At 29.3% G+C, this 20,954-nt stretch overlaps 2 protein-coding genes across 2 annotated transcripts in view; one reads left to right on the top strand and one right to left on the bottom strand.

The window, feature by feature from the left end:
- LOC129909641 (protein tweety) overlaps positions 1–5,491 on the top strand; it is a 29,610-nt gene extending 24,119 nt beyond the window's left edge. The window contains exon 8 of the mRNA XM_055986718.1: positions 3,824–5,491. Coding sequence (XP_055842693.1) covers positions 3,824–4,205 — 382 coding nt within the window. The 3' untranslated portion in view covers positions 4,206–5,491. The remainder of the gene's footprint in view (positions 1–3,823) is intronic.
- A 6,471-nt stretch (positions 5,492–11,962) lies between these two features.
- Positions 11,963–19,675, bottom strand: LOC129910710 (pyridoxal-dependent decarboxylase domain-containing protein 1). Its single transcript, XM_055988199.1, has 9 exons — positions 19,318–19,675; positions 18,425–19,243; positions 18,289–18,360; positions 18,015–18,218; positions 13,730–13,798; positions 13,447–13,665; positions 12,871–13,386; positions 12,617–12,810; positions 11,963–12,563 (listed from the first exon to the last, which is right to left on the bottom strand). The coding sequence occupies exons 1-9, from the start codon at positions 19,396–19,398 to the stop codon at positions 12,320–12,322; spliced, it is 2,418 nt and encodes an 805-aa protein (XP_055844174.1). The 5' UTR covers positions 19,399–19,675; the 3' UTR covers positions 11,963–12,319.
- Between the last annotated feature and the right edge of the window lie 1,279 nt (positions 19,676–20,954).

Below are 20,954 nucleotides of genomic sequence, written 5' to 3'. Positions count from 1 at the left end.
AAAAAAAGGAAATTTCTCTTATACAAATAAACAAATATCAAACTAAAATAAATCGAATTGCCTTATGAGATATATGTACTTTTAAACAATTTGTCATATCGTCGCCGTAAAGCAAAATTGTTCTAAGTCCCAAAAAGCAAATTTTACAGGGGACGATTTTTAAGTTTCAAATTGGTTTAAACTGACAATTTTCTGCTCGTTTACCAATCAAGTTATGTTTTTACTTGCGATATAGGTACTATAGGGCAAGTTTAGGATTCGTAAAAAAAATCGAACTCGAGATAACAATTTTACATGACATTACGATGATGGAGAATGCCAAAAAAGTGGGTCCGGCAATTCTGTCTGTCTGTCTGTCTGTCTGTCTGTCTGTCTGTGTGTCTGTCTCTATCTGGAGCTGCAGCCTAAACGAGTGAAGTGATTTTCTTCAAACTTGGTAGTTAGCAGTTTTTGGTGATTCCCTAGAGGGGAAATTGAAATTTTTTTTTTATGACCAAAACTAACGGTACCTGCCATATAACGGAAATAGAAAAGTTAATTTTTTTCAAAAACGGCTCTAACGATTTTGATTAAAATTTTTGTGTGTAGTACTACACATAAGAGCCAACTTTTTAAATAAAAAAAATATTTTTTGTACCGTTATTAACGGTACCTGTCATAGAACGGTTTTTTTCGTTTCTGAATATTTCGTACAACATTAACCCGATTGAAATGAAAATTTTTATACAAAAGTGCATAAGTAAAGATAATATTAAAATTTTAGAAAATTTTCAAAAAACGCATTTTTGGTTTTTTAAAAAATATTTCAAAATTTTTTTTTGAAAAATCAATTTTTTGAAAACGGATCAATGAAAAATTTTGAAATTTATTTTTTTTTGGTAAATTAATTATTTCTTCAAAATGGCATCCCAACTTTTTTTTTGAAAAATGTTAAAAAAATTTTATATATAAAAAACTATTTTTTTAAAAAACGGCTCCTACAATTTTCGAAAAATTTTTTCTAAAAGTACCTTTTTATACAAGAAATAAAATGGCATATTTGTTTTTTTTTTTTTAAGATAATTTAAAACGGAGTTTAATTAATTATAAAAACAGATTTAATTTTTTTATACTACTTATGAAATTTCTTCAAAATATCAAATTTTTAATTTCTTGAATAAAAAGCTTTAACATTATAGTTACTTTAAGCATAAGAGCAAGTACGTGCGACCCCAGTCGTGCAATTTATTTTATTAAGTTTGATCTTTTCTCTTGAATAAAATATACAAGTTTAGCTCATTAGGTGCATACTATTTTTAAATATTTTTTAAAACTAAAAACCCAAAATTGGACATAGAACAATACCTATACAAGTACGTTTTTTCCTTAAATAAAAAGTGGACTTAGAACAAAATATGATGGGACTTTGAACAAAATATGATGGGACTTTGAACAATCAAGAATACTCGGGCTCATTTTCAAAAGGCTCTCTAGGATATGCGGTAAAAAAAAAAAAAAACAATATAAAAAGAGCACGTATACGCCACAGTTCATTTGGACAAAATGCAAATAACGTGAATTACAACTTTCACTTTTCATATTTATCTGGTAAATGTTTCAACATACATAGTTGTTGCATATAGCAAGAACAGAAAAATTAATTTATGAATGAATAGAAAAGGGTTTACGGACTCTGAAACCGAAAGAAAATCCATAGTGGGCGAGCTTAGTAATGAGTGAAAAGAAAAAATTCTTAAAGTATTTTGAAGCTCAGCCATTTAACTGGTAGACGCAAACTTAATCTGTTTAATGAATCTGATCCAAACAGAAAGAACAGAAAAGATTCGAAAAGTACAGATTTGTGTGTCCCATGAAGGAAAACCGAACCCCATTCTTTTTTTCAATTTTAATCAAAACTGATGGGTAACAACAATTTATAGGCTACAAAAACGTAAATAGTCTTTAGCTCTAATAAATAAACTGTATAAGCTTTCAGACCGTGAACGTGAATCTTTTAGAAATAAAATTACCAAACAACAGTTTTTGTATGTTTTGCAATTTTGTTAAAAGTGCGTTTGACGATTGAGGCCGATAGGATATCAAGTATCCGAGTATTTTGTACTACCAGATTTAACGCATGTTATTTCTCTATAGAATCGAAAAAGTTATATGCAATTATCAAGACGAAGAATAAAGAGTTTTCATACAAAAAATTTGGGTGAAAGGGTGTTTTCGAAGAGACAGTAAAATCTGATAGGTATTGGTCCCAATGATTCATTTAAGTTTTGTTTGAGATGACAAATTGAACGCTTATGAATAAGTTCTTAGACGTTTTACACGAATTATTGGCTTTTTGGGACCAATAACAGATTTTATTGTCTCTTCGTAAAAAACACACTTTCACCTAAATTGTTTTTTATGAAAACTCTTTATTCTTGCTTTCTATCCCAAATTCAAAGTTTTTACCAAATTTCATTAGGGTGGCCCATCATTTTTATTTTCACTCAAAAAAACACCATTTTAACCATGACATTATTATAGACAATTGACACTAGATTCTTGCTTCTAATCTCAAAATTAACATAATTGCTGAATTTCAATAGGGTACCATTATTATAACATACTTTTTTCAATATACCCAAATTTTCTGTACACCTAAAAAAATACCCTTCTACATGAAAAAAATGTATAAACTTATTTTATTCGTAATATCCATGGAAATAAAACATTTTTAATAAATTTCGTAATTTTATACCATTGATTTTATCGGACTTATACCGAATTTTCCTTATTTTCTAAAAAAAAAACACCTTTTAATCTAAAATATTTGTATAGACTGCTTAGATTCTTGGTATCTGTTATAAATGTACCAAGTGTAACATTTTTTTCCCAGTTTGTATGGTATTTATTGCGAATTTCTTCATTTCTTAAAAAAAAAAAAACACCCTTTCACTCACGATAATTGTGTACTCTTTAGATTCTTAGTTCTTATAACAAACAAAACTTTTTCACCAAGTTTAAAAAATTAACAAAATGTATGTGAGCTGTTATGATACCCTTCTTACACATAACTCAACCCATCGACAAAACTCCCTTCCCCAAAAATATTTTTAATAACTTTATGTATCCTTAATCCCTGCTTTATCCAAAATCTTCGTCCTAAATTTCATCAGTTTATCATGTTTTTCACATGGGCTTTGATTATATTTTAATTGTTGAAGTCAAAAAACAAGCACCCTTGTTTTTAATTTTCAATAACTTTTCTTAGAGCAATATGTATCTCTGTTTTTATGTCATTAGAATCATCATCAAAAATACCAATACCTTAAAAACATGTGTCACATGATGATAAACAATTTTGTTCACTATATTTTTGACCTTCAACCCCTCCCTCTTGTCCGCAAAAAAAAAACCCTTCCACACAATTTTGTATAGACTTTTTTGATTCTTGGTTCTTATCCCAAAAGCAAACTTTTTGCCAAGTTTCAAGAGTGCAACCATTTTTTTGGTTTTATTTGTTGATTTTATGTACTATTTTATCTGTACGAAAAGTAAATTTGGTTATTATCAATCCTTATTCTTTGCAAAGAACGAAACCAATTGTTTACTTACTTATTTGATTTGAGATTATAATTCTGGCAACTTTCAACGCCTCTTCCCGCACAAAAGCAATAGATTCTTCTTCACTTTAAATACTTTTATATAATCACTTCTTCATTAACCCATCACAGCAAGATTTAAACAAATAAAGCTATCTACATCATTTTAAAATAACATTGTATTATAGATAATTCTACATTATACTTGTAATATTTTATGAATATTAATGTAAACTTAATTTCAGAACCCTCCAAAGGCCACCGATGAAACTGCCGCCTCATATGAAGGTGATATCACCGCCAAGGATTGAAAATCCATCATTGACACCATCACAATCTCAAAATGGAGGCAACGGTCATTTGAATGGTCAAGCGATGACACCAACAAATCCCACAACACCATCATCGGCGATGCAACCACAACAACAACAACCTGGTGCAACAAATAATCAAACAAAATCGCCTCCACCTCCATCAGCGGTAAGCATGAGTTCATCACCTCCCAAAGTTGGTACTCCTCAAATGAGTGGTAATAATATTATGCCAAATGGAGATGATCAAGATTTGCCACCACCACCGCCACCAGCGTTAAATGACGAATCAAATTATGCTGTGACTGAACTTTAAAAATAAAACAAAAATTTAAATTACATAAATACTTATAAGATCTGATAAGTAAAATAATAATACAATTGACTGCTGGGTAAGATTTAAAACAAATTAAGTTCTTATTAAAAAAATGTTAAAAACACACGCCCGTTTATCCTTAATTGCTGCTTAATGAAAAACAGAAAAGGGCACTTTTATAATTTAAATGATAATGAAATGATGATAGGATGATGATTAATTTTGTTTTCCATGAAAATTGCAAATTACGCTACAGGCTGATCAAATAATTATTTTAAAAAAAAATTTAAAATTAATTTGCAATTTAATGGATATTTAAATTACGAGAACAAAAATATTTACGAAAATTGTGATTTAATTGATGATAAACTTATCGGACAGATAAAGACAATGTAAACAAAAAACGAAGAATCAAAAGATGACACACAATTTGTGTGTTTTAAACTTGAAGTACGAGTAGATTTAAAAAACTGTATAGATGAAAGCTATTTAGCTTTTTATGTTTAATTTAAGAAAATATACATTCGCTTAGTTTTTTTTTGAAAATGAAGAAAAGAAAAGTATTTTATGTGAGAAAGATAGTTTGGATCCTCTAACAAAACAATATTTAAGAGTTCTTTGTGTTTAAAATCATAAATTTAAAATGAAACAAGTCCACAAAATCCGATTTCTTAAAATATAACATAGGGTTCACTGTGGTGTATACGTACTTTTTTTTTAATATACTATGTTTCATATAAAATCATTTTGATTTCCCCGAAAAAAAAGTACGAAATTCTTCAGGAGGCCATGGTTAGGTAAATTTCAAATGGCTGTCAGGCAGAGACCCGACTCACTTAGACCCTCATGGGCCTATTGTGACATTACAGAAGTTGGCGAGTTTGGAAGTCACTAATCGAACCACTCGGACCTTCTAATGAATAGGGACACACTTTTAGTTTGTTTTAACTAGATCGCTAGTATTTCCTAGATGGAGTCTTAAGTGGTAATCTAACCTAACTTAAAACTCTGTTGCATTCTTGGTATTATTATCGCTTTAAATATCCTTAATAAGTTGGTCCTTGGACTTCCTTGGTAATCGCCGAATTAAATTGTATGGTCTGAGAAATGCAGTTTTAAACATTTTTTACTGGTACTACTTGGCTGTACCCTTTTGCTGTTTGTTCTCAAGTCCTTCAATGCAACAAACGTATAAAATGAGTTAAGCTAAATTTTAATGAAGTACCCAAATATCTGTCTATTTCAAAGAAAAGATAATAACTGGGGCTAGATTCTAAAGAAAGCAAAACTTAAACAAAAATGTAAATAAAAAAATTCTTTTGGTTTTCGAAAACACTGAAAGTTATATCCAGATAATCTAAAAATAACTCATAAAATTTGGTAAAATATATCGGGTTTAACTTTAATCTTTCACTAAAAACATGGACTTAAGTCGGTTTTAGTAAAATGCAATGTTTGTGTCAAGCCTTCAAACCCCATATCGAATTCGCATAAACGATATTAATTACCAAAAATAATTACGAACTATACAGAAAACAAGCATCTTTAAAGTTGACAAGGCAAAGGCAATTCCTAAAGAAATCATTTGGAGTAACATGAAATTGATCTGTAAATAGGATCGGGAATGGGATGATAATGGCAAATAGAGTTTTTGAACTATTAAAAAATCGTTCTGAAGCGAACCATTCGTTTACTGTTAATATGAAAAGCTTTGAAGCTTAAAGGCAGGTATGTCAACAAACTCGAGGTGTCCAGCGGCAGGCTCCACTTATAAACAAGCGAATTGAAAAGTGGAATTTGATCGAGTTGTCACAATTACTCGCTTTATCATAGAGAATCCACAATGTTTTCATCTATCGGTGTACCTACTGATGAAGTGTAGCTCCAGTGAATTTTTCATTTTGTTTCTTACCAACACAAATTAGCATTGTGCATTTCTTTATTCTTTTCTTTTTATTACGAATTAAGTTTACCTCTTACCAAAAAGGTATTTTGATTCATCTGAGAAACCAAGTTGAAGTGAAAGAAGTTTTTTTCTGTTTATTTCAGCAGCTTGTTTAGAGCAGTTTGCACGACTTCTGTTAAAATCTGAATATGCTTGTTATACTTGTTATATCAATATTAATGTCGTCGACTTTTGCAATCAAGTAGAACCAGCTGTTTTTATTCCAAGTAGCTATACTCTGAGACCTTGTAAGAAAGCTCTAATCTTTCTTTTAAATTCTTTTTATAAATAATTAATTCATAAAGTAAGCTATTTACGTAAAGATTTTTGAAAATCTTTGAGATTGCTATTTTCCATCATCTTGGAATAAATTGTTATGGAAGAATATTCGAAAGTTCGTACTGACTCTATAATATAACCCAGATGAATATCAATCATTCTTTTAAAGGTTTTAAGGAAAGAAAGACCAGTCAATTCAGTTTATACTCCCATTGATTTGTGAGCTACTATCGGAAAGTGAGTGTTGAGATGCAAGTGATTCGACGATCGTCCAAGTGTTGATGTTTTTTTTTAAAGCATTTTTCTGTATAAGTGTATTTTATTTCATCACAAAAGAATTTTGTACATTTAGTAGGGATTAATAGTCTGAGTGGTTCCATTCCCGAATTTCTTCGAAGAGGTTTAATTTTTTATCTTATTTGAATAATAGACCATGATATGCTCATTGAGTTAGATCTTAAGATCTTAGAAAATTATAATTTTTTTAAGCAAATTAGAAAAAAATGTTTAATATTTTCAAATGTTGCCATATGGGTGCCATGTTGCAAACTGCTATTATTTGATTCTAGTTGCTCTCCATGCGGGTAATTATTTTGGGTAGTTGAACAAACGATACCTTCTTAGCCCCTTAATAAATTAATTTAAGTGATATTATTACATAGAGCTCATAGATTTTGTGAAACTATCTTCCACATTCTTTTCAAAATATTATAAGCTCAAAAAGCAAATTCTAATTTGCAATGTAGATAAAATTTGTAAATTTCTTTAAAATATAAAAAAAAAAAAAAAGTAAAACAGGAACGGGAAGTGCACAATATTGTATAAAAATTAAGGTGTACCTAGTTAAGAAAGAATAAAGTCGATAAATGTAATGTAGTTTATTTTTGTTTTATTGTTATGTTTATTTCCTATTTATACGCTGTATTTATTATATATAAGTAGGTTAGGTTCTGCAAAGACAAAATTTTCAGCATGCTTTTTTCATACTTTTTCATGCTTGAAAATAAATTGAACAAAATTTCATAGAGGGCAGAAAAAATTTATTCAGTGCTGTCTTAAACATAAAAAACATAAAAAATATTTATTTAAAAAAAACCAAAACTATTTATTACAAAAATAAAACTTATATAAAAACAAAATATTACAAAAAAAAACTACTAAAAAAAATAAATAAATTAGAACATAAGGGAATAGAAGAAAAAAATTCAAAAAAAAAAAAAAAAACTAAAATATTAAATAAAAAAATGCTTCGTGTAAAACTAACTTAATTAACATTAAAATCAATAAAAAAAAACTATATAGATAATCACAAGAAACTAATGTAAAAAAAAAAGAAAAACAAACAATATTGTAGTGATCAAAAAATATTTCTACTAGATATTCCTACTATTTTAACTGACAACTGCCTACACACACAAAATATATATACATAAAGATTTTACAAATTCATAATTTCTTTAAAAGGTTTTTTTTTAAAATTTTTTCTTTATAAATATCAAAACTTTTTTAATTCATTAAACATTATAATATATTACATACACATTAAACAGACATACATATTTTTATCAAAAAATCCATCATTCATACAAAATATTCGCAAATCTCGAGGCAAACAATATATTCATATAGATTTCAAAAGCATCAAATAAAATTAAGGAACGATTTAAAGCATACACACAGGAGTAAAATAACATTAAAAAATGAATAAAAAAAAATATTATTATGGACTAACCGGGAACAACATCGAAATTTTTTATAATGAACAATTTTAAAAGTATGCAGAATTTTTTCACAATAAAAAAATATGACATAACATTTAAATTTAATTTTAAAAATACATATAAACAATTTTTTTCGTATACATTTTAAACAAAAGACAAACAATTAAAGCAATAGTAGAAATATCCTTTTTCAAGGAAAACAACAATTAAGTAGACTGGTATAAAAATTATTAACAAGAAAAAAAAAACAACAAATTTAAACAAATCTAAAATAAATATTTAAAATTAAAAAAAAATAAAAATAAACAACACAAAAAACGCAAAACATTTATCAAATACATACAACAACAAAAACAAAATAACAAAAATAACAACAAACGTTAAAAATATTTATACAAAAAAAAAAAAACCAAGAAACATAAATTTACTCTTTCATTGTACATAGACGATTAAACAAAAAAAGATATAAACAAAAAAACATTTGTACATTTTTATTTAAATTTTTTATATTCGCTTATAATTCAATGTTAAATGTTGTAATACTTAGAAAAAAAAAATATGTAAAAAAAAACAAAACCGTCATTATTACATTAATTAAAAAATAAATTTAAAAAAAACATAAAAAACAAAATGTGTATGTACTCAAAATAATTGTGAAATGTATTATGTCTGTAGATGTTTGTGGTTAATTCTTTTTTTATAATTAAATATATTTTTTTATTTTTGTTTTCTATTTAATTTAACTTTATAAATTGTAAACTAATATTCGTGATCAATTATTATTATTAACAACAAAATACAAAACAAAACAAAAAAAAAATAATTGGTTAAAATATTAATAAATATATATTAAAATAATTAAAATAGTGTCTATACTTTTTAGAATTATGTAATTTTAAACAAATCTTTCTGTTCATATCGATGTACTCTTAGGCTTTTGTTTAAATATTGTGATTTATTTATAGATTTTTTGTCTTAGATATACGATAATGCGCATATATATATATGAAAAAAAACAAAAAACAAAAATATTTACAATTTGTAATTCAATTTGTGTAAATTGAATGACATTGGAAAAAGAATAATTCTTAATTTTATTATTGTATTATGATAAAGTGTTTAATAATGCAAAAAACAAAATATATATATAAATATTATTATATATGACAAATATGTTGAATAATAAAAAAGTAAAATAACTTAAGTTTTTAGTATGGTTTTTATTACTAAAGAAAGACCATGTGTCAAATCTGGAAGTTCTGGTTTTTGGCAGAGTTGCTTATAGATATAGTCATATGAGCTTTTTGAAGACAACATTGCCGTCAATTCCAGAACACATACAAAAATACTCCAATTTGAGCTCTTAGATAGTCTAATTTCATATATGTAATTACTAGTATGAACTCCTTTAATGTTAAAATTGTTTTACTGTTCCCAATCAAATTCCTTTATGATAAAGATATGAGTCAAAAATAATTGAGTAAATTGGTCAGCGATAGCAAAAATGTATGTACCTACTTATTAGCTGACAATGTCATTCCAGTACAAATAAATGTCACGCATACACCCCAGTGACCCACGTTTAAAGTTTACTCTTTCGGCCTAACGATGAAAATCCAACGTATAATGCATAATAATAATAAATTTAAGAAAAACCCATGATGAATTAGTGAAAATGTATAGGTCAATGTAAAAGAGGGTTGTCAGCAGGCATATACAAAGTTGAAAATATTTCAAAAGCTTGAAGGCTGAAATTTTGGTATGACAATATGCATTATTAATATATTGAAGGCTACGATTGGCAAAAGAGTAGGAAATTAAAAAAATTATAAATTTTTTTAATATTATAGTCCAGAATCAACCAATATATGTATATAATGTGGCTCTGATAAAAATATTATTAAGGTAAACATTTTTAAAAACGTTAAGATATATTAATATATAGTCGGTTGACAACCAAAACTCAATAATTGCATAAAACGTGAATTTTAATAAATTTTGAAAATGATGAATTTATTTAAATCTGAAACTTGTATTTAGGACCGTTTAAATCGAAAGCTGATATTTTTTACCAATAGAAAAATTTAAAATAAATCATCATCATTATTTTATTTTTAAGGATAAACTGCAGTTAGTGAGTTTTGGTTATCAACCGACGATATTGAAGTTAATAAATTAGCAGAAACCTTTATCCATTAAGAGGATTTCCAGTAGGTAAGTAAATTCAAAAATATTTTGAAAACAAAAAACCGAATCAAGAAAGGTGATTGGTAATTGGTTCCCAGAGTCGAATGTAAACGAATACAGTTGGCAAAACTCATCAAATAAGAAAATAACTTTTCAGAATCATAGGTGAAACCATAGTTTTTAGCTAAAGACTTTTTAAAAATAAGCCGATTAGATACGTACAGATTGGAAATTTTTTTACCCAGGTAGGTGTTTTTTTAATTATATGAAAATAATAATAAAATGCACGAAAATGGTCAAATGGTTTACTATGAAGTCAAAAATCAAGAAAATGGTTCCATAGGTACCGGTCCAAAAAATATTGATTCTATATAAAAAGTAGGACATTAGGTATATGCCAAAATGCATGTATTTTTTTTAATCATCAAAAAATCGCTCCAGTAGTTAAGGCTGCACAATCCACATACAGGCAGAATTGCGGCATCCACTTTTTTTCGGACCCTCTTTCATCGTAATGTCATGTCCGATAGTAATCTCGATTTCGATTTTTTTAGAATGATGATTTGACGATGTTTCTTTGCTGGAGCCGTAGAGATTAGAAGCTAATATTCTATAGGCTTTCACTAATGATTTCATCCTTATTGAAATGTAAAATGTATGATTGTGTTTTCACATTATCCGTATTTTTGGCAGGGAAATTTGTCTTAAAGAGAGATTAACGCGTAATGATCATAGTTAATATTGAATCGTCGTAAACTAAACTTTTAAAGTTATTTAAAATAAAACAATCAAAATTTTGAATTTCATCATTTTATTGTGCAAATTCAGCAATAAATTTATTGTTTTTAATTATTTCTTTGTTTATTATAAATTACTACATAATTTTACTAAAAAAAAAAACAAATGTTATTTATCAATCTTAACGCACTCTTTTTTTTTTATTTTATATTCTTTGTTATTATAGTATAATAATTTTAATTTTACGAAATTCGTAATTAAGCATTGCATCAAGCACTTCTTAATAAATATAAAAAAAAAATACAAACTAAACAAAAACAAATAAAATAAAAATACAAGTAAATACAAATCATTGCAAATTAACAAAAAAAAAAAAATACAAATCAGTGTAAGTAAATAAAAAAGAAGTGTTTTGCCAATAGAATTCTGAGACAATTGAATACAAACCCCCTTTTGAATCAGTTTCAATGTTATTAATATTATGTATGTTGAGGGAATATTATTTCCATTTATCAAACAAAAAAAAAAATTATATTAAAAATTTGCCTTGCTGAACTTTTAGATTATTTATATTTAATATTTGTATCGCTTCTTGAACTAAAGGAAGCGATACAAATATTAAATATACAAAAAAAAACTTAAGTTTGTTTCGAAAAATGTTCATAACATCTATTTTATCCAAAACACAAAAAAAAAAACATAAACTAAACACAAAAAACACACAATATTATTAATTAATTTGATACATAAATTTCGTTAATATTTTTAACGATAAATTAATAATCTTAACGTCACTTTGGAATGAATTTTTCTTTCTTAATTTTATAAAGAATACAAAATATGTGTAAGAATATTATATTTTTGTTTCTTTTTTTTTTTATAAATTTTGTTTTTTTAATATTCAATACCTTGCCGCGCAATTATGGAACAATTTTGTATCTTTTCAATAAATTTTTAGATTTTTCGTTTAAATAAATTAAGAAATTGATTTTCTATTGTTTTATTTTTATTTGTTTATGTATTTTTTTTAAATTTTAACTATTAAAAAAAAAGAGAGGACAACAAAAAATTATAATGCCAGAAAAACACTTTTTTTTTGTTTTATGTTAAATATTTCATTCTAGAGCTATGTATGATTAAATAATTGTATTTTTTCTGCTTTTTTTTTTTGTTATTTATAATAATATAGGTATAATATAATATATGCACTATTGGAAAAAAGAAATTTTTGTATTTTTTTTTTATTAATTATTTGTCGTCGCAGTAGCAGTAGCAGAAAGAGCAGCAGCTGGAGTTACTGCTACTAATTCGGGAGCAGACGATGAAGCGCCACTACTTTGACTCACAGTTCTTGAGTGATTTGCCGATGTTGGAGTGGCAAAATTTGGTGGTGCTGTTGGAGCACCTACTGGCGTCTGAACCATTGGCGTTGGCGGTGATTTGTTGGCAGGAAGTTGATTAGGTGCACCCGTCATTTGCATGTGGTATCTGTGGAAGCATTTATTAATAAAAATAAATAGTTTTATATAATTTTAAATTACTTGTAAATATTTTCTGTGCTTTCGACAACACCTTGTGTTAGATTCAAACTTCTTCCTTTAATGCCAGATTCTTTAATGGGTGGTGACCACCAGTTTACCATTCGTCCAACTACTGGCACATGACGAAGGATACCCTCCTGCCAGAGTTTCTCATCGGACTCACGTTGGAGATCAGCTGTTGCTGCTTCAATGCCCTGAAAACAATACACCTTCATTTTAATCTCATTCTTTCTCTAAAATCAATCATTATATACCTTCTTAACAATTTCCGACATAGTGTCTAATACCCTTGAATTCTCTTGGACACTTTTACCAACCGACACAACCAGATCAAGTAATTCTTCGACATCTGTGTCATGGGTGACCATACCAAATCGTACACAAATCAAACCATCAGTACCTTCGCCAAGAGAAAAGGCATTATCTGTAGACTTTAGAGCTTCGACAAGATCAGCATTTAACTTATTTAATTCTGTTTTAGCCTGATCTGTGAGTAATGATTCCCAACCTTCAGGCACAAATCTAACACCACCCATACCAGCCCAATCGGGCAAATTGACAATACGTAAAACATCACTCTTCTCTACTAAACGAATAAAGGTAGCTTTGTGTCGAATTGTTGCCCGAAGAATATCCACGTGAGATTCTAAGCTTTGAGCAAAATTTTCCAAATTCTCTGCCGATGGTGGTTGTTCACCGAGACCCAATTCTAGGGGACAATATCGAATACAAGTGCCATGAACTCCATGTTCGATTATTTCAAAGTCGAACTAAAATAAAGTAAATTTGATTAAAATCATTATTTTTGTAAAAGAAAGAATAATAATTACATTTGGACAATCCCTCTGTATAATTTGTCCCAACCACGAATTTAGACGATCGTAGTATGAGGCATTCGTTAGTTTTTCTACTGTTTTGTTATATGAGGCACCTTTAGCATCCGAGGATGATGATGTTGAATTAAGATCTTGTTGATCTTTTGCTGATGTTGGATTGAGGCTTCCGTCAAATTGGAATACCACAACCGATGTAGCCGTTTCGAAAAGAACCTAATGACATGTTTGAAGAATATAAAATAATATAATTTGTAGAAATAAATTTAAATGTACTTACGTTAACATCTAATGGTTTGTTAACAATGTCGATTAGGTTGATTCCAGCTTGACCACCAGGAGCGCGACTCTACAATATTAACAAAAAACAAATTATGTTAATTAATAAAATATCATGCATATCAATGAAATATAATAGCGGAGAGTTTTTAGGTAGATAAAATTGATATAACTTAGCTTAGAGTATGATTTTGATACCCTAGGCTAAAATCAAGAAAAATAAAATGCACGACTGGGTCGCACGAACTTGCTCTTAGAGTTCAAGTTGCTTACATTTTTAAGACTTTTTATATAGAAATTTGGAAAATGTAGGTACCTACTACATGGGTACAGTAAAAAAAAAAAATTTTTTTTTAAATAAAATTCGTTTTTTAAAAAAATAATATAAAATCTGAAATCAAATTGCCCCCCAAAACAAGTATGCAGTTTTGATTGATATATTAACATGCATTTTTAGAAAAAAAATTTTCAAAATCGTTAGAGCCGTTTTTTAAAAAACTAATTTTTTATAAATAATTTTTTGGAAAAAAAGTTTTAAAATAAAATTGGTATGCCATTTTGTAGAAATTACTAATCAACATCTACACACAAAATTTAAAAAAACTTCAATGTCCCGTTTTAGAAAATTTGATTTAAAAAAAAAATTTTTTTTTTTAAATCCAAAAATTATTTTTTTCAAAATTTTATTTTTGGGTTATATTTATATTATATATATGCTACTTCACAAAAAGTTTTGTTGAAATCGAATAAGCAGTTTCGGAGATAATGGGATTTAAAAAAAAACGGTTCTATGGCAGGTACCGTTAATAATGATTTAAAAAAAAAATTTTTTCATTGAAAGATAGACCGTGTCTTTAAACTTACATTTGAATTTTTTAAACAAAATCGTTGGAGCCGTTTTTGAGCAATTTCAACTTTACTAAAATCGGTATATGATAAGTACCGTTATTTTTGGTCCAAAAAAATTAATTCCAAAAACCCCTCTGGAGAGTCCCCAAAAAATGCTACATACCAAGTTTGAAGTCAATCGGCCCATCCGTTTAGGCTGTAGCTCCTTATACAGACAGACTGACAGACGGACGGACTTCCGGGGCCCACTTTTTTGGCATTCTCTACCATCGTAATGTCATGAAAAAATGTTATCTCAACTTTATTTTTGTACGAATGCATAACTTGATATGTGCCCTTAATTATGAAAGTGCACTAAGTCACTCCTAAAAATGGCCTCAAATCTAGCCTTAAAATAATTATTATTTCAGGTGTAAAGTTTATTATTTGAAAGCGAAATTGCAGTAAATAAACTTTTTTATTGCTCCTCTAGTGATTTCATAAAAGAAATATAATTAAATCGTTATAAGAAAATTATTATGTAAGTTTTTCTTTAAACAATGCAAAAAGTGACTTAGTCCACTTTCATAATCATGGGCACATACATATATAGTACCTATATCGCAAGTAAAAATATGAAGGACCTCATTTATAAAAAATGATATCAACGAGTTTTTGGGGATTTATTTTGTATTATTTGCGGAAAGAAAGTTTCCAAAAGGGTTCTGTCATACTTTAACACAATGTTAACACAATTGATACAACACTTTTGCCTTTAGTTTTGTTACCTGAATCAAATTTAATTTTCAATATTAAGATAGCATATTGTCTCCTTTCTGCGTAAGCCATGTATCTGCCGATAATGACATTTTTTAGAAGAGCCTCTAATTGGCCGTTTTTACATCAAATGAACAAATGTACTCGTGCATAATTTAACTTACCCAAAAGTATTTATAAAAAATGACGAATTAATAAAAGCATAAGTAGGTATGATCATAAGTTGCAAGTTGCAACCAGTGATAAAGAAAAGAAAGGTTTTGGAAAGCTGTGGGGTTACAAAATTTATTTAAACGGTGGCAAATTAAAGGTTCTTTTAATTTAGAAACTGGAAATCGTTTGTTTAGATAGGAAACCGGAAGTCAGCATTTCAAATCTAATAGAGTTGTGAATTGGTAGAAAAATTAATTTATTTTTCAACTAAATCTGTAAACTTTCGTCAACAACCGTCCCTAAAATTCGATTTTGCTTCATGTAAGCGAAAGTACTGAAGTCTTGTTGTTATCGACTTGACGACAACTATTTTGCTCTCTTTTTTATATATTGTTTTATACCCTGCTTGATTACTTTTACTATCAGGCAGCGGGACAGTTTCGAAGCATCTTGGACTCAATAGGCGGTTAAGGTTCAATAACGATGCGGATTTAAAAGTAAAAGTCATAAAGAAAAAAAACTGTTGGGACCCAAAAATATTTGTTTTTCTAGTTACAATTGATCGTGATTGGTTTAATACTCAAATTTTTAGACATTAACCGAAACTTATGAGAGGATGACTGTGTTTTACTGCATGTCTCTTGTAACAATGAGAAAACGATTATACTTGAAAAAGCCTTTAAGCGCGTGTTTTTTTAGAGGTATAGAACTTATGATAGGGAGAACAGTCAAACTAGGTGACATAATAATGAAATTTGTTTGGTTTTTGTAAATTACCATGCATAGACGTACGTCATTTTATTTATTTTTTTCAAAATTCGAGACAGTGCAATACGGTAACGCGCTTGTAACCATCAACTTAATGAACCAAAAATTTGGTGATTTGGTCACCTCGTTCATGTGATTTGACACCTTTGGACTACTTTCTGTTGGGGCACATCAAATTCTTGGACTATTCTGATAAACCACTATTGACCATTAAGAAGCCAATATTTGACGCATTTTTAAAGAACTAAGACCGGTAAGACCGAATTCGGACCAACTGGACGGCGTTCAGAAAGCGCAATCGCGGAGACGATATGTTAGAAATTGTTTTTAAACATTAAATGCCGTTTGCTGAATCGAAACTTAAGCATGAATCGAAACTTAAGCATTTAAGTTCAACATAAATGCTTATGTATGTAAAAGTAGAGAATGAGAGTTTATGTTCAACATAAATTGTTTAAATTTCGTTTCAGCAAATGGGCCTAAATGCCACGAAATTTATCAAAGATTTTGAAAATTTAAAGGGTTTTCGACATCGAAATTTGGATTTTTTTACTGTTCATACTGAAAAAAATGTTATTGTGCCATATTCATAGTTCTTCCATAAGCCGTGACTTTGTTGCTTCTAATTAATACTGGAGCATATTCCATTCATACAAAAATTTAGACCTACTTCTTAACCGATTTACCGGCTTTTCGCCGATAGGCGGAAAACATTTGGGAAACGTATGACCCGTCAACATCGAGATCAAAAGAGAGAAGAACACATTTTTTTAAAAGACCGTTTGCGGTTGATTTCACAAATACGATTTGAAGATGATTTTCAGTGGCTCTAAGTTTTCTCTGAGTCTATTAGTGCTAACGCCATACTTTTATAAAATATAATGTTTTGATTTAACCCAACGGTAGGTTAAATCATGAATGCCCTAGGATGGCATTCTTTGTTTTTTTTTTATAAACAAATAAAGGCATGCCAGTTTTGAGTAAGTTCCAAATTTCTATGAAGTGGATATGACCGAATTTCATAAATCTTTTTCAGTCAGATTTGGGACAATTTAAAACCGCCATATAAAATAGCTTGCGAATTTCACACAACCTTCCGATGCAAGCAGATATTTTTATTATTAAGAGAAATAAGATCCAGCACCTTGGTCTGGTGAAAAAATTGGAAGTAAAGAAGAGATTGTAGGTACCTATCAGAAAGAAAACATTATTGTTACAATTCTTCTTACTTTTATAAATCTGTTTTATAAAAATTCTAGTTTTACTTTTTATGCTGCCCATAAAAATTAAGATCTCGCTGTAGCTATTGAGTTTGACATGCCTGGCGTAAAGGATCCTAATATAAAGGTCTAACCAAAGATCTGAAAGTCGAAGTATTCAAGAATATTTTCTATTTTAAGATTTCTTCAATATTATTTTAGATACAAGTCAATCTTTGAATTTACAATATTTTAACACCAGGCTCACTCTAATTTTAATTATTAACAAAGCATGGTGGAATCCATTAGGAATTGTCTCTTTAGAGAATTTCCTACGATATTTAAAAACAATTTTTCTTTTTTTCAACCCCAGAGTTATAATTATAACCCAAAGAATTCCAACACTTTTACAAATTCAAAATATAAATTATTACATGCTACAACGACCTTTTTTATCTTATCTTTGGATACAATTGTAAAGGAATCTTTCAATTTCTTATCTTATTTTCCTTATTTTTTTTTTTTTATTATTTTGTCTAAAAATAAAACAAAAACACTTACCACAACTCTAATACCCTCACACTTTGATGATATCTCATGTAAAATACTACATGTCTGGAATGCAACATGAATTTTCTCAGCAATTGTTTCTCTACCAAGTGCTTGTAAACTTGTCCACAATGCCAATGAATTTAATCTCTTTGAAACAATTGGATCTGATTCAAAAGCTGTCAGAGCACTATTTTGCATTTGTCGATGTAAAAGCTAGAAAAAGAGAGAGATGATACAATAAAAGTAGTTTTTTTTTTTTCTATGAGAATAAATCGAAACTTACAGCAATTGGGAGACTTGGTACACCCAACCAAAATCCCAAATTCAAAACTATCGAATCCACAACTGAACTTATCTAAATTTAAGAAATAAAGAAGAGTTAGTGAATCTGAATTTGAAGGAATTTAGAATGATCTTACTGAACCAGGTCCTTGAGTGCAAACTAACGAAGCCAATCCATGGCCAGTTGCATGCAACCAAATATTATTCGCCTTACAAATGTCCTTCATCCTCGTCAGAATGTCAACATACCCACAAACCGAAGATCCCACATCAGCAATAACCAACAAAGGTGTCCGATTGGCATTCAAATCAGCCTGAACTTGCTTCTGCAAGAGATTCAAATCCATCGTCCCTTGACTCGAAGTCGATGGAATCAATCGAATCGCCTCGAGAGGGATTCCCAATTGTCTACAAGCATACTGTAGCCTCATTGGAGTGGTATTCTCCGAGATATAGAAACATGGATTAGCCAAAGCTGGTATTCCACCTTCCAAATATCCAGGACACCTCGAGACAATTGCCAATCGAACTGTTCTCAATGTGGCATCAGCATTGTCAGTGTGATAGCTTGTGGCGCCATCAATAAATCGAAACAAACTACACAACCATCGAGTTGTGTCGCCAGCAATGTGGCCAGTCACTCGGAGCAGATGTTGTCTATCCAAGTGACTCATGTAGGCAATAATACTGTGAGAGATCAATGCCAGATGTGAAACATCATCCAAAGCTGGCAGAGGGAATTCTGGATCATCCTCTGATTCTGAATAAGCAATAAGAATTTCGAGGGAACGCAAAATCTCGGATGGAGGTTTGCGGTCGCCCTCGAGGAGAGTTGACAGTTGTTGTTGAGTTGTGTCGGATGTTTCATTGGACGCAGGAGGTTCTGTGCGGACATTTTCAAGTCTTTGAAGAACTTGTGACGTCTTCAATTCTAATTCAGCTAAACCAGAACGAATCTATACCCAAAAATAAGAAACCCTCAATTTTATCTGAAATCATTTATACCCAATCATCATCATTGTCGACTTACACTTGACGCAGCAATTTCTGCGACGACTTTTTCTTCTTGTTTTTTCTCATCGATTACGTTGGCCTCTTCGTCGCCGGACATTTTTTACCAAATTATACCTAGTCTTATCGTCTTTTTTTTAATATTGTTTTGTTTGACGATTATTTTTGTGACTAATAATTATTTGGCCACGGATCAAAAGTAAAGTTATTTAATGTTGGTGTTTATTTTGAGTTTAAAGATTTATTTTTTGATTAAAATGATTCGTGTCCACTACAAACGGGGAAGTAAATAAAATTTTATTATTTTTTCTGTTTGTTCAGTTGGTTTTTTAGCGAATTTTTTTTGCTTTTGGTTTTTTTTTTTTCTTTTGACGTTTTGTAGAAGTCGGTGTTGTGTTGTCATTTTTTTGACAGATGATGTCAAAAATTTTCCGATTTTAGACGGCTTAGGAAATGGTATAAGGGTGGTACTGAGGTTGGCGGGTAGATGGCAGGATGAATTGTTTGTAAGAAAGTATTGCCAGGTAGGTTTTTTATTTAAATGTTAAAGATGATGCGAATCAAAATTTTACGTTGCTCTTGGCTCCACAACGAAATGCGAAAAATATTCCCATAAGCCTGGTACGCTGCTCGCGCTAAATTTTAGCTCCCATACAAATTATCGAAAATTTTTAGCCGAGATAAAATGGATCCCATACAAGTTATCGATAACTTGTATGGGAATTTTATCTCAGCTAAATTTTAGCGCGAGCAGCGTACCAGGCTATATGAATGAAAAAGAAATTAATAATAACACTGGTTAACAAAATTAAACTTTTTTTTTTGTTGCCGAAACAAAAATATACTTTTCTGAAATTTTTCGGTGTGCTAAACCCGAATCTGAAATCAGAAAAATTAATCAGCTCCCGTTTTTGAAATGAAACTGCTGTACTTCGGACCTTATTCTTTTATATGAGGAAAATTGTTTGTAACGGTAACATTTAGTAACGGTTTCTATAAGAAGTATTTTCCATCTTTCAAGACCTGTTTAAATCTTTCCGATAGCTTTTCTACTGCCTGAGATATCCTCAGTTGTTTGGCATATTATGTCTACCATAGAGATTTTATAAAGCCATTATCGCCTTTATAATATATGAAGCCAAACCCACTTACTTCATTTTAAGACATCTCGGGCAATAAAAAAGATATTGAAAAGATTTAAACAGGTTTAAACGTTACTAAATATGCTCAAACAATTTTCCTTGTATAAAAGGAAGGTCCGAAGTACTCAAAAATATGTTATTATGCATTTTCTAACGGTAATATGCGATATGGGTACAGCGGATGCTTTGGTGCACACATATACGATACAATCCCAACAAACATTATCCCTTCTATAAAGCTTTATAGGAGCTACATTAACACCTGTAAAGCTTTATAGGAGCAAATTTGTTAGTCGGGATTACACTGGTCAACAAGGTTTTTGCCACAAGAATCAAAATATATTTTTCAAGTAGTTTTTAGGGTGCTGAATCCGATTCTGAAGTCAGTAAAATTTGATTGGCCTTCGTTTTTAAAATATTACCGTTAGAAAATGTCAAAAAACGTAATTTTGGATGTTTTCGAGGTCATGTTTTTATGTGGAGTAATTCATTATGAATAAATTTGTAACGGTGC

This window comes from Episyrphus balteatus, chromosome 2 (genome assembly GCF_945859705.1).
Source record: "Episyrphus balteatus chromosome 2, idEpiBalt1.1, whole genome shotgun sequence".
NCBI lineage: Eukaryota > Metazoa > Arthropoda > Insecta > Diptera > Syrphidae > Episyrphus > Episyrphus balteatus.
The sequence above is the reverse complement of the archived record's forward strand: the minus strand, read 5'-3'. Positions and strand labels throughout refer to the sequence as shown.

Coding starts and splice junctions, on each gene's coding strand:
- LOC129910710 (XM_055988199.1), bottom strand. CDS start 19,398: ATGTCCGGCGACGAAGAGGCCAACGTAATCGATGAGAAAAAACAAGAA. Junction 18,361..18,424: donor GCACTCAAGGACCTGGTTCA/GTAAGATCATTC, acceptor TCTTAAATTTAG/ATAAGTTCAGTTGTGGATTC. Junction 13,387..13,446: donor TACAGAGGGATTGTCCAAAT/GTAATTATTATT, acceptor ACTTTATTTTAG/TTCGACTTTGAAATAATCGA.